This window comes from Schistocerca serialis, chromosome 5 (genome assembly GCF_023864345.2).
Source record: "Schistocerca serialis cubense isolate TAMUIC-IGC-003099 chromosome 5, iqSchSeri2.2, whole genome shotgun sequence".
NCBI lineage: Eukaryota > Metazoa > Arthropoda > Insecta > Orthoptera > Acrididae > Schistocerca > Schistocerca serialis.
Window position 1 is genome coordinate 745,564,429 of NC_064642.1, and position 15,600 is coordinate 745,580,028.

The 15,600-nt window shown below is 38.5% G+C and overlaps 1 protein-coding gene across 1 annotated transcript in view; it reads right to left on the minus strand.

Moving 5' to 3' along the window:
- Positions 1-402: 402 nt before the first annotated feature.
- The window catches only part of LOC126482204 (uncharacterized), a 44,563-nt gene continuing 29,365 nt past the window's right edge, over positions 403-15,600 (minus strand). Inside the window, exon 4 of the mRNA XM_050106183.1 lies at positions 403-599. Within this exon, the coding sequence (XP_049962140.1) occupies positions 403-599 (197 nt within the window). The remainder of the gene's footprint in view (positions 600-15,600) is intronic.

Genomic DNA, 15,600 nt, shown 5'->3' on the forward strand with positions numbered 1-15,600 from the left:
TAGTACTGGAGGGCAGTGTGGAGGGTAAAAGTTGTAGAGGGAGACCAAGAGATGAATACACTAAGCAGATTCAGAAGGATGTAGGTTGCAGTAGTTACTTGGAGATGAAGAAGCTTGCACAGGGTAGAGTAGCATGGAGAGCTGCATCAAACCAGTCTCTGGACTGTAGATCACAACAACAGCAATTAACTATCTCTCCTACTTTTAACTTCAAGGAATGACAAGGCATATATTATGTTTGATATTGCCTATCCTCCAATATTACATATTACTGTTAATTGTTGCTGTTCCTTCAGTGGTTAGTTATTGGATGGGTTTGTCTATAAAGGGCAATGTGTGTTATTCATTTACAACATTTTTTTATAACTTAGTATATAGTAAGATTCTTCATTTCGCAATAATTTACTGTACCTGCATGACTGAAGCAACCAGTGGAAGAATTGACTTTTTAGGCTGACGACATACTTTGGTTCCTCTCTCTTGACAGCACAGGTTAGGAAAGCAATCCAGTACAGTCTGACATGGCTTAGGTGGAAGATTAAATAACAGCCGTTGAGGTGGTGGTGAGCATTGCAGGTAGCTCACCATGTTCATTAAAGCTGATGCAAGGAGAAATAAATAATTATTATGTGTCAACTTTACTTCTTACTTAACACATTACAGTAGGTATTACAAAAGCAACATACAAAGTTAATGAAGAACATAGAACCATATATTTTATGACCATAAAAGTGCAGAAAAGTAATTATCAAAAGCATTAGTCAATGATTTCTACTATTAACAATATTTTAACAAGTTGTAAGTAACACACTTTCACCTCTATATTAAAAATCATTAATAATACAACATTTTATTATATCAGCATGTAATCAAAGTTTTCCAACTGCACAGAACACCACATATAATTAGCCACTAATAGGTCTGAAAAGTAATCAATACAATTACTGTAACATAGATGATAGGAAACAATACATTTTGCAGAGAAAAAGGAGTTTAAATTTGCTTAGAAAACAGTGATGTGTTGATTAGAGCTTATTGATGTATTGATCACAACCCAGTTGTCTTCATGGTTCAGCATCTCACTTTTCCACCAACACTGACCTCAGCTCCCATAGAGCTTAACTTACATCTTCCTGCCAGGCTTTTAGTTTTGATAGCGTATTGCAAATAAGCGTCAAAATTTTGCATGGCCTTTTTGAATGGTGACAGTTCAAATGCCTGGCCAGCCATTCAGAATCCAGAGACTGATGGCTCCTTTCAATAGGACCCCCTTCCCTCCCCCCATCCTCATTTCCTTCCCCATCCTTCCATAATCTGAGCTTGTGCTTCCTCACTAATTACTGTGTCATTGTTGAGACTTTAAAACCTGATCTTCCATCTCCAAGGCATGTGAATCACACAAGTGAATTGTTATTACTAAGATGTTTGTCTCTTTGTATCAGAGTACATTGTACTAGTCTTGAAACAGTATACATGACTGTTGCAGATTATTACTTCTGCCGTGAACTGTTAGCTGGGTCATGTATGTTCTACGAATTTCATCTGGATTTGGCATCATATCTATTACTGTAAATAGTGACTATACTAGGGGTGACCAATTTACCATTCACCATTCCACAATAGAACAAATTGTACAAGTGTAGCCCATCCACACACCATACATATTAATAAGGGGTAGGGTGGCCACTCAATCCACATTATAGCTCCTGTTTCCAAGCAGTCATAAGTAGTGGCCATGCAATATAGATATCTCTTACATGAATTCTAATTTCCCCACATGACTTAAAAGGCAAACATATTGATTTAAGATGGCATCCTGATATCTTTGAGTGCATTGTGCTCCTATTCCAAACTCTAGGATTGACATATGTGGATCGTACATCCACTGCCATAAGACAACTATGTCCACAATGGTCCCTTCTGTGATATTGCTTATCAATAAACAGATTATCATTGGATTAAAATGTGCAACAGTCACCACAGAAACTATGCCAGGATTCTTCTCGAATAGAAATTAGGCTCAACTGACCAATCAACTTCTTCTTTGCCTGATTTTGTTAGTATTATTAGTAGTATTTAGCAGAATACATGTTGTAGACATCTGCTATGTGTCCCCTTATTTAGGTAAGTACCACACATATTTTTGCTATTTATCTTTTTCCTTGCAGTTGTAGCAAAGTCTTAAGCTTCATGTATATCTCTTACATTGCTCCACACATCTTTCAATTAGAAATGTAGACATACATATTTTACTGGAAAATTAAAGACATTACATGTAAATATAAATTACTTATATTATAACATGTGATCAGAACTTACAAAGAGGAGAATAGAAAAAAAGAGTTAAAATGTATGTCAGAAATATTGAGAGGAAATTTTTGTGAACATATACCCTATGATAATATTAGAAAAGGAATGTTGCTACTCACTATATAGCAGAGATGCTGAATCACAGATATGCATAACAAAAACACTGTCACAAATAAGCTTTTGTCCAGCATGGCCTTCATCAAAAATAAATGACACACATACACACACACACACACACACACACACACACACACACACACACACACACACACACACACACGACTGCAGTCTCCGGCACCAAGTTGTCAGAGACAGGTACTTGGCATCTGTGATATCCATTTTGGCTGGCGTAAAGTATATACATTATATTACACTAACAAGTGACTGTGAGAGTTTTTCTGAGAGCACAATTTTTCTATGGAATACCATAAACAGAAACTGTGGCTCAGTGTGGTGTTTACCCCAATGTTATCAGTTACTGAAGTAGGCAATGGCTGAAGTGTGTGGCATGGGACAAATGCAAGGAACACACTAGCCATGCTGCAAAGCATCCCCCCATCTCTCTATGCTGTAAATACACCATGCATCCATCTTCTTACTTGGTCGTAACCATAAAAATGAGTAACTAAAACAAAATCAGCCCAGCTTAAGGTTGTATGTAGCTAGTAGAGATCTCTTTATGTACACCAGAACAATGTATTACACAAACAAAAAATTCTCATCAGCGCAATGCTAGATAAGATCAAAAGAATACCAAACTTTCACACATTTAAAAAATTTACTGCTGATCCACAGCTTCTGCAGCTATAATTGATATTTGGAATACTGCTCAGATCTGTAGGTTCTGTCTGACAATCTCTCTACTTGGCAATTTATAATTATCAAAATATTTTTAGATAAAACTAAAGATCTTTTACAAATACACTCCTACGAATGTGTGTAGTTATGTGTATTTTGTGACCTTTTATGTGCATGTGAAATTCTATTTTTTTATACATATTTAACTAGAATATTGCTTTCTTTAGTACAGCCAGTTAAGATGTGTCAATAAGTTTTCAGCTGTATGTCTTTTGTGTCTATATGTGTGTACACAAATTTCTGTTTTCTTATATGTTATTATGATGAACCAAGATGTGTTAATAAGACAGCTACCAGTCTAGATGTTAAATTATGACTTATATTTGCCTATATTTTGTACATACTTATACCTAAAGTTTTTTACTGTCTTGTATTTTGACAAGTCCTGTATCATGAATGTGATAAAATGGGCCTTAAATAAATAAGGGATAATGTGATCATTCTTGGCAAAATATTTCACACAGGAATTTATGATAAGGTCAAGGTGCTGAAAGCTATTCCTGTTTCAATCTTCTTGTATGTCATTACAGTTATAGACATGGGCAAAACTAGAAACAAGAACCATTTTCTTTTTGATGCATCTGAAGAAAAGTTTCAAATGAGTGAACATTCTTTGTTCCAATTATGTAACTGTTTTATTAATTCCATTTACACATTTCACATGCTTAGCACATCACCACACTGAACAATAAGGAAATAATTACAGCTCAAACATATAAACCTAGCAAGCAGCACCATCTAATATGCAAAAAGAAGAATAAATTTGAAAAAATTTAAACCTTACTTGATTAAAATGCTGAAAGTGTTAGGTATGGGCCCAGTCATCATATAAAAGGGCTGTGGATAACATCCTTGAGATTAACTAAAAGTTAACACAGGGGAAACTTGAAAAGAGGTAAAAAAGATAAACACCAAAAACACTGATAATATCAAATTAGGAAATTAGGAAGGTGGGGAGGGGGGGAGGGATGAATAAAGTATGAAAGTAATAAAAAGAGAAGTGTCATGTAATTAAGACTCAACATAACAGAAGGAAGAGCTGGTACCGTGGTAGGTACATGTTTTCAACCACCAAATTGAATGGGGTGCAACTGCAGTGTCCTCACCAACTGTAAACATGGAAGTGGTACACCCAGGCTAAGGACAGGGAACTTCTCAAGTTGAAGAACAACCACAGGGTGACACTGGAGCAACAAAAATGTAAATGATATATGAGCGAATGGGGAGGGGGGTGGGGGGAGGGAAAAGGAGAAGAGGTTGAATATTTGGGAAACCTTATATATTTACGTGAAAGAATAGGAAACAAAGGGGGATAAAAGAGAAAATAGTGTGACATGAGGTTCATGTAGGATAGAGCATAATGTTGTGATAACTATTTTCTGTTTACAGTCAGCAAGGGCACTACAGTTCCACCTCATTCAGTTTAACGGTTGTAAATGTATATATACCACTGCACCAGAACTCTCTGTTACTATGGTGAGTCTTAATTACATGGTACCCTCTCTTTTTATTACTTTTATATTTTATTTGTCCTTTCCCACCACTCTCCTTCCCTACTTTGCTATTCACAGTGTTTTTGCTGTTTATCTTTTTTTACATTTTCATAGGGTTCTCTTACATTAACTTTCAGTTTACAAGGGTATTTTCTACTATCCTTTTACATGACAGCTGGGCCCCATACCTAATGCCTTCAACATTTTAACCAAGTAAGTTCTAAAGTTTTCCACATTTACTCTCCTTTTAGAAATATTAGATGGTGCTGCTCACTAGATTCATGCATCTGAGCTGTAATTATTTACTTATTGTTCCAGTCTGATGATTTACTAACCACATGAAATGTGTAACTGGAATTAATAAAAAGAATATATAATTGCAATGGAGTTTGTACACGCATTTGAATCATTTAACTACTGTTGCTGCACCTGCCATTATGGAATGGAATGGAATATACAGAAGAAAGTTTTTTGCACTTTTGTAAAACATAGAATGGTACATATACCTTCCAGAAACAGACCTGAAACTGAGTAACAGAAAGGGATAGCTATATTATTTGTTTGTTTGTTTATTTGCAGGATGCTCCATTAGGGTATTTACAGTACTGTGTGTGTGATTTTTTTTCTTTTTTCCCTTCTGTTGTATGATTATGAAGATGATGAGAGCAGTGAGAGGGTGAAACCTGGTGCTGGCACTTAGCCCACTCCTTGCAAATATCACCGAGGGGACAGACAAGCTCAATGTCCACATCTGGTGGACAGATCACTGTCAGCAGTGTCACATGCCCTCACTTCGTGACATGCGGTGGAGAGCTTTTGTATTTAAACCAAGACATTGGAGCAAAGTCTGGTGATCAGGAACTTTACAACACCACCTTTCCTCCCCCTGTGGCCAAACACTAGCAGTGAAAATGTTTTCCATCATCAGGATTTGAACCCCGGCTTACCACTGGTTCGAGCATCGTCACACGAGTTTGTGTTGGTGACCTCGGTCATGGAGGTCATTTAGAAAGGATTCACTCCTAACTGGACTGGTGAGCTGCTGAACTGTGAGGATTTCTTGCTGTTGAATAACTTTCAGCTTAGTTTCTATTTTCTGTAGGCCACTTGAAGAGCTTTGTTGATGCAGTTTATAACTGCCATTAGATTTTATAGTGGGGCATTCAGAAACAATTACAGATTGTTCAGATACTAATAGTAGTTACAGTGTGTGTCACTGTAAGAAATTTCAATAATATATAGGAAACATAACAGTGCCCATAACACACAGAAATAAATGATCTTTGCATTGCACATGCTGTGTTTTCATTAAGCACTTTAGCGTCCTGTGACACACAATTCAGATCATTTCTGAGCCATGACAAAGAACCACAAGTGACTCATTTTTGTGATTACTTTGTCAAAATGTACTGGTTATAAAAAAAACACTGAATACATTTAGTTTTTCAATAGACATGTATTATCTACTATGAGCAAACACTTTTCTTTTCCAAATACATCTTTTTTCCCAGAGAATTCCCAGTGTAACATTGTTAGTGGAGTTTTCAACAAATGTACGAAAGCCCAACATTTCACATTGTCTAAAGTGGTCCCTGTGTCAATATGTTTCACCTAAGGATGGTCCAACTGCCTAGTGCAATATTTACATCTGGGAAGTAACAGTTAGAACTCTGCCTTCATAGAGGACATGTCTCACTCGACAATATGGATCTCACCCATATTGCAATCGAGTTTCTTGCCTTGAAAATACAATCAGAAATTGAGTAGGATGGACAAAATAAGTCTGAAAACTTTCCAGTGAACATTTCAAAGGACCACAGGATTACTCACAGCAGAATAGATTAGCAAACCACAATGAAAACTAATCACAAATTAAACAAGTGAACTGTGAAATTTATCATGTACATATGCTGTTTTCTATGTATTTCACTAATGTACTATTGCAAACCAAATAAAACAATTATGCTGATTGAAAGCTTACATGATGTTAACTCTGTGCTGTGGCAACTAGTGCAAGAGGAATAAACACATACACTACTAGACAGCCAACCACTCGTCAGTTCTGGGAGTGCTACAAGCAACATGCACACTGTCTTGACAGTACAATCATGTTTCCTCTGCTATTGTAGAGAAGGAGGTATTTGGTGTCTCCTGATCAATGAGGAATGTTATTTCTCAAAGTGTAACGAACAGTGTGTTCATGCACACCTTCTGGCCCACTTCCTTTTTCATTTACTTTTTCAGTTCTTTGGACAAATTTTTTGACAGTGAACCAAGCTTCTCTCTGTCTCAACAGTAACTGCCATGAATTGTGCGATACCAACCTAACATGGTACATTGTATTGCAGAATATACTGAGCGAACATCAAAATTTCAAAGGTCTGCAATCTTCTTCAGTATACTGTGCAAACCCACCAGTACCGATCTGAGATGGTCAGTATTATTGCATGGCACTCAGTAATGTGCAGTAAACATTGTGTGTGACAGCCCCTTGAATCAATTTTATAAAAGTCAATATAAGTTTTAATTTTTGGAATAATCATTCATCTGTAAGTGAAAAAATTATCTTGTTATCGAACAGACTAAATGTAAAGATCTCATCTCGTCATATAACCACTTCTGGATCAAAATCATCAATCAGTGTTTGTCTGTTTGGTATGCAATGCAATGGTTCCAGATGACATTAACAGCCTAAGAACTCCACTATAGTGACATTCTGGTTCCTGCAATCCAAGTCATCTTGTATTTTGCTTGGTGCCACTTTCTACTCTAGGAAAAAGAGAGAGTACAAGCTTCAGTTGGGCCAGGGTTCACTGCCTTCAAAAATCACAGAAAACCTAAATCTGGACAGCCATAAGGAGAATCACACCAGAGTCTTCCCAAAAATGAGTCAGTTGTCTTACCATTGCCTTAGTGACTTCACCATCACCAGCACTAGGACAGTCCATAGTGGGTGTGGCATCTAGCCTGTCTGTGAGCCTAATTGTTTCAATTTTCCACTTTTCATTGCTTTCTAATCAGAAAGTGTGGCCGTCACCGACTACGCTATGTGAAAGAATCAGTCAATCCATCAAAGTGATTCTAAGTTCATTTGCCACCTGTGCAATTAGTATGTGCACCCTATCAGGCAACATCCATTATTTACCATGTAAGTGTGTACAAATTTACAGCTATCATCAGATGCGTAGTTGCTTCTCTTAGTATAGTACATTCTTCAATGTGAGTCGTTAATGATAATCAATTTGCTTAGCTTCTGTAGTTCCTTCTGTAGGAATGGCATATTAAAATTGAGTTATTTGACTAATGTGCTCGTATAGCATGCTGTTTCCTCTGCCTGCTTCTTGACTGCCACTCATCCACTACACGTATAGCATGCTGCTTCCTCTGCCTGCTTCTTGACTGCCACTCATCCACTACACCTTTTCCTTGATACTGATATTTTTGGAACACACGTAAGTTCCACCATGATGATCTTCATACACAAACATAAATTAGTTTATGTTATTCTGGCACAGTTTTATGTGTACATTAGTAGAGACACATTACATTTTGATGTTATCCCATCTCTCCTTTCAAAAGTATTGGAGTTCAGCAATATTAACTTAAAATGTTCATTAAGACAGGAGATATATGTATGGTTTTTGAAGCTAGTTTACAACATTATGCGCTGAGTTCCAGAAAAATGTAGTCACACATAATAGTCAGTATCATTGGAACAAAATGACATACCATTACAATTCTTGCACAGGGGAAAGGTTATTTTATGCATTCGAGGTGGCTCTATTAGCAGCTAAACAATGTTGATGCCACTGACGTGTTGACCGAACTATGGCTGTCATTGTTGTCGGTGTAATAGCTACACAGGTTGCCTTGATGGTTTCTCATAGCTCGTTCAGTGTAGCTGACTTCTGTTGATAAACTTCATTTTTCAAGGTTCCCCATAGGTAGAAGTCAAGAGATGTAAGGTATGGAGACAGTGATGGGTACCCAACAGCTCCTCTTGGAGCTATCCATCATCCAGGTAGATTTTCATCCAAGTACACTCTCACATCTCTGTGGCAGTGAGGTGGAGCACTATCTTGTTGCAGGTAAAGTCTTTCATTTCCAAACACCTCTTGGATGGCAGGTAAAATCAATGTTTGCAGTATCTGGCGATACATCTCACAAGTTGCAGTACCTTCAAAGAAGAATGGGCTAATCAAACTGCACAGTAGCAGACCACATTACTAATTAACATGCTTGTCCAAGTGAATGTGAGGATTTTCAGGAGCTGACTACATCAAATGTGGCAGTTTACAGTACCATTCAGTTCGAATTACACCTTGTCAGACCAGATAACCATCCCTGCAAACCATTCACCCTTACAAAACATGTCTTCAAATGACTTGCAGTACTCCAGCCTTTGATCCAGATCATTGCCATTCATAGTGTGAAGAGATCTCAGCATGTACACTTACCACTTTGCAGCCTTCAGAATTCATCACGTACTTGACTGGCTTACGCTGCTTTCAGGTGCGCCCTGCTTCACAGATTTTTGAGGTGATCTAGTAAACTGTTGCAACACAGCAGCACTGGAAGCTAGACTTCTTAATGTTTTTGGTCAGCCAGACCTTTCCTTATGCACATCCTGAACAGTACCATTGGTTTCAGATTTACCCCAATATGATAAATTGTCACACTTGTTGGTGGCTGAGTTCCATACACATTACACTATTGCTGTTGTACTTCCATAATGTTTTCATACTTCCAGTACCACTTCAATATGGTCTTGCATTGCTCAAACAACAACTTTACTTTGTTTGTTGCTACACTGTCATCAGATGGACAATACGCACTGAGATCTGTTGAGGAAACAATGGACTATGCTACCACACAAAATTCCAACGATATGTCATTTTCTTTCAAATATATTAACTGTCAAAGAGTGTCTACATTTTTCTGGATTCCTCTGCATATAACCAAATTTCTAAGAATAGACTTTTAACAGTAGCACAGATTTGCTTCCATAAACGCAATATTTGATTTCATGAAATCACTTCTTGTACAGTCTGTTGACATTTGCTCTGAGCTTCCCAAGTCCTTCCACTCTGTGTATGACAAAATTCTACAAGGCAATCAGAAAAGGCATAGCCTTAGAAGCATTCCTATTGCATAAATGGAGTACTATCTTATCAACAGAAAACAGAGGGTTACAGCTGGTTCACAGCACACAGTTTAACACTTAATCTTACAAAGACTCATATTATGCACTTCAGTAACATGATTTGCAGGTGACAGAAGCAGACATGAATGGGCACACACTGTACAAGACTTCATGTGTGAATTTCATAGTTATGCAAATGGATAATAAACCAAGGGTGGATCAACATGTGGAAAAGGCAGCTAAAAAGCTAAGTTCTGCCTCTTTGCACTTAGAAATCTCTCCCAATGTGTTTATCAGCAGATGAGGTTGCTAGTATACTTTACACATTTTCACTAAATACTTTACTGTGGCATAATATTTTGGGGCAATGCAGCTATGGTCAAAAAACTGTTTATTATACAGAACTGTGCAATAAAAGGACTGTGTCAATTTGATAACCAAACATGTGGACAGTGGTCTGTGTAAAGCTAAATAAATACTTTGTAGTCTCAGATTAAAACAACAGCTGAGAGTGCAAAAGGAAGAGCAGAGGTTTTATTTCGAATCAGCTATTTTCTGTCTAAGCCAGTAGAGTTGTCCCACATATATTGTTGACAAGGTGCATTATCTTGGCTGTTGTTGTGGATGAGTTTTGTTCTGTTGCTCCTTTATTGTTGCATATTAAGAACGTCTAGAGTTTCTGCAAGGACATGTTTGGAAGTGTTAAGTGGTGTGTGGGTTGCAAAATGGAAGCAATTCATGTAGCAGTTGTAGATGTGACTTTACATTGTTCATTTTGTGTATCAAGCTGAGCAAATTACTTTCAAATATATCATCCAAAAACGACTCCCTGCTAAATGCTACAACTTATTAGGTAATATACAAAAAATTAATGGTGCACTGCTTCAGTCACTTATATTTCTAACATCGCTATGCATTGTTATGATCATTCTATCATCTTCAGGTGGATTATGAGACATTTACAATGCCTAATTTGCTTGTATTTGCTCTATGCTGCCATAGAACACCACACATTTCTCACTACACCCTTTTCAGTGTTACAATATTGAGCAGGTCTTGCCAGGCAGCACACTGACATAACACAGATGTGCAGTGTAAGACAGTACTCCATTTCTAAGACTACTGACATAACACAGATGTGTAGTGGATGACAGTACTCCATTTCTAAGACTACTGGAGTGCATGCCCTCACGGCCTCCCCTCCATGTTTCAGGTATAAACATGATGGTTCTGCCATCTGTCCTGGTCATCAATTCACTTAGCTAGGTAATAACCATTATTCTGTGATTAAACAATAATGAATTCATAGGCCCACCTCTTTACTGTCATCATTCTTAAAAGTAGTAGAAACCATAAAGAGAAACAGACTCATAGGGTACTTAACAAAATATGGTCTTCTATGTAAAGAACAGTCTGTTGCAGATCAGGTAAAAGCACAGGATCAGCCATAACTCAGTTTACAAATATTGTTCTGAAAGTACTAGACAAAGGAGGTCGCATAACAGGAATCTTCCTTGGCCTTACCAAAGCCTTCAATACAGTTGGCTACAAAATTCTGCTAAATAAATTTGATGTACTAGGTATAAGGAGGGTAGCAAGTAAGTGGTTTCATACATATCTGAAAAATTGAGCATAGTACATGAAGATCTCTCAGACTAACTTCAGTTGTACCATAAACACCTTTTAAACCCAGAATACAGCACAACAATATTGGAGCCCCCAAGAAAGTGAGCTTGGTGCAATACTGTTCTTGATATATACCAAAAATTTTGTCAGTGTGGTAAGAAAGGACTACCAACTGATGACAGTAACATTTTAATCAGTGATGAGTAGCAAAGTGTACAAAAACAAAAAAGGCAAAAAACCCTTCAGTAATTATATAAAACTGAAAGATAAGTCAATCGCATGTGTACTGAGAACAAAACTTCTAGAGGTGCATGTTGACACAAAACTAAAATGTACGATCACATAATTGCCTTCAGGGAGTGAATAGGTTCAGCATGCTATGCACTTAGAATAATAAATACAGTGTTTAGTAGCTCAGGCACTAGAATAACATACAGGGTGAGCACAACATCTTGCCTTGATTATAAAAATTTATAACAGAATAACCGTTTGACATAATTAGTTTACCGAGCGAGGTGGCGCAGTGGTTAGCACACTGGACTCGCATTCGGGAGGACGACGGTTCAATCCCGTCTCCGGCCATCCTGATTTAGGTTTTCCGTGATTTCCCTAAATCGTTTCAGGCAAATGCCGGGATGGTTCCTTTGAAAGGGCACGGCCGATTTCCTTCCCAATCCTTCCCTAACCCGAGCTTGCGTTCCGTCTCTAATGACCTCGTTGTCGACGGGACGTTAAACACTAACCACCACCACCACATAATTAGTTACATTTTATGCCACTACATAGGTTAGTGTTACTAGTTGTTGTGACCAATAGATGGCGCTAGTGCTCCACAACACTGACTTGATCTGTTAGGTCACGTTAGTTGCTGGCAAAATGGCGTTGAAGCAGGAGAAAGCACAATGTGTGCTTCGGTTTCACGAAACAAAATCGCCCATCAGTGTTCAGTGTAAATTTTGGGCTTTTTATGAACGCAGCCCTCCTGACATTAAATCAATAAAGTGATGGTAATGCAAAGTTTTACAAAATAGGCAGCATTGAAGATCATCCTTGAAGTGCCAGGCCTCATGTGAGTGGTGCAACTGTTGGTCTTGTTTGGCAATCATTTCAGTGCAGTCCATCTAAATCAACTCATCAAGCATCACGTGAACTTCAAATACCACAAGCAAGTGTAGTGAAGATTCTTCATGAAAGGCTTAGGTTGCATGCTTACAAAGTGCCAATTGTGCAGGCCTTGCAACCCAATGATTTGCTCACACGTGCTGAACTTGCAACTGAGATTCTCAACATGATTGATGGCACTAATGATTACTTACATCGCACATGCTTTACCAATGAATCCACCACCCATGTTATTGGAATGGTAAATAGGCATAATGTCCATATATGGGTTCAGAATCTCCACATGCTACAATACAGTTACAGCGGGACAGTGAGAAAGTGAATGTTTGGTGCAGTCTCATGCATAACAAGGTTTTTGGACCGTTTGTCTGTGTGGAAAAATCCATTACTGCTAACATTTACTTATATGTTTTGCAACAGTTCATTGCCCCACAGTTAGAAGAACATCAACCATGGATAATTTTCCGGAGCACCCCTCCCCCTCCCGCTCCCCCCACTGGGCTTTGATAGTGCGGCATGATTTCCTGGATGAAACATTTCTGGATCGGTGGACTGGGACTATATCAAGGACTGTGGCTTCATCACATCAGTTGATGACGTCAATGAACTGAAGGCTAGGACACAAGCTGCTGTGGGTACTGTGACAGAACCCATGTTACAAAACACCAGGGGGGAACTGAAATACTGCCTCGGAAAAAAAAAAAAAAAAAAAAAAAAAAAAAAAAAAAAAAAAAAAAAGCCAACTAGTAACACTAACATATGTATCAGAATCAAATGTAAATTATTATGTCAAGCGGTTATTCTGTAATAAATTGTTATAATCATGGCAAGACTTTGTGCTAACCCTGTATTTAATCTGTTCATTAAATAATTAGTTATGCTATAACTTTCTTCGGGAAAAATGAACAGAGTATGTAAACAATCTTTTAGTTCTGTCAAAGAGGGTTGGGTTGGGTTGGGTTGTGGAGGAGACCAAACAACGAGGTCATCGGTCTCATCAGATTAGGGAAGGAAGTCAGCTGTGCGCCTTCAAAGGAACCATCCCTGTATTTGCCTGGAGCGATTTAGGGAAATCACGGAAAACCTAAATCAAGATGGCCAGACACGAGATTGAACCATCATCCTCCTGAATGTGGTTGAAGAGGGGTATATAAAGTATAAAAAAAGTAGCAAGAGAACTCTCTGCATCAAGATGTTTAAATTTGTTGTGGGGAGCTTGTCTGTTCTGTGTAAAAACATTTTGTGAACAGTAATCTACATAAAGACCTGTACCCAAACAGCAGGTCTCTACATGAACATGAGACCAGATGCAGCAATTACTTACAGCTCAACACAAAAAATAAAACAGAAACCAAAATTAGTGTACTATGTAATGGAAATAAATGATACAACAAACTTCCACAAGTGATCAAAGACAAAACTAAAATACAGGCCCTCAGGAATATCCTACAAAATTATTTAATAGAAAAGCATTTATACCGTTGATAAGTGTGGTTGCATTCGGCATTTTTTCAACTTAAATTAACACATCACATCATTTTCACAGCGAGTTAAACACATCTCACTCCACTGACTGGGCTGGGGTAGACTTCTGTCTAGCAAGGTGATGCTCGTGTAGGCACCCTGTGATGCTGACAACATGCCAGAGGTTGCCCGGCAGCCTTGGTAGTCCACAGCCGCAATGCCAGTGGCACTACTCGTAGTGCTGTGATGGTATTACTCTGGGGGGGTTTCTTCATGACTCGGCCCTGGTCACATTTACTGCAGCAGCGCACAGAGACTGCTATGTGCAGGACGCAACTTGCCACCTTCTGGTGGGAGTCATACGGTGGGCAGCTCGGATGGTAGGTCAGTGGCGTGAGGCACAGAGTCCAACGAGGAACTGGGTGTTTGCTGCTACTGGTGACACACAGTCTTCTCATCATCCAGTGTGGCCCTGGTACTGTGGTGGTACTGTCAGACTCCCAAATTCTCTATTCCTAAATACAGATTTATTTTTATGGCTCTGGCATGCATTTGTTACACCAAATCCTGGCACCCAGTCATGTAGCCTGTAACAAAAGTCTTCCCCCAGTGTGGTGACATTGACCCATTGTAAGGGATCCATGATCCCACAAACATAGATATTAAAATCCGACACCCAGGTCAATAGCAGACAGGAGTTGATTATTGAGCACTGTAGGAGGCAGGGAGATTAGTGTCGAGTGAAAGCAGTACTGGGAAGACTCACAGAAAAGAAAAAATGGCAGTCGAGTTGGGTACAGTGTCAATGGCGGATGTGCCGAGTGAGGATTAAATTGTATATTCACTGGAGTGTGACAAATGAGAGCTTCCCCTTATCATCGTGGGTTGACCCTCATCAATACAGAATCATGACTGATATAAAACCGAAATTGACAAGTACCGAATTATGTGTTTCGTGTCAACCGTGTCAGCCAGCAACAACCATGGATTGCAGTGAGGATTGTTGTGAATGTTAACCATCATCACTGCGTGTGATGAAGTACTTAAAATCAGCAACAAATAAAAGATATAAATGTAATTAAACATGTAAGGTGAAGGTAGCAACTGCCTCAGAATTTGTGTGTTAATAGGAAATACATATCAGCTAGTATATTGCAACATTTGTTGTCTTTAATAACAAAAAAATTTTCAATCATTAACTATTCTGTCTCAGAACAGCTGCACTGTGTTGAAATACCCCCAAAACCACAGCAGAAAAACCGATGGCCTTTCATCCATTAAGTACATGGTCATATATTCATAATAATTAACTGTTTGGCAGCTTCAGTACTATTACTGCTGTGCAGTGTAGTTTTCAACTGACTGCAGCTAGCTCATCCCGCAACCCTTCTACATGCATGTTATACTGACCCATGTGTCGTCACAACATGGCTGTCAGCCTGTGGCTGCCATTGGAGTATTTCATGACGCCTTTCTTATGACTTCATATTAATTTCACTCAAGACTTGGTAGTGACACCACACTGTGCCCCTCCATGGAGAAGACCTGGCCCCTTCAGGCCTTGTTCTCCATTGTAACTACTTC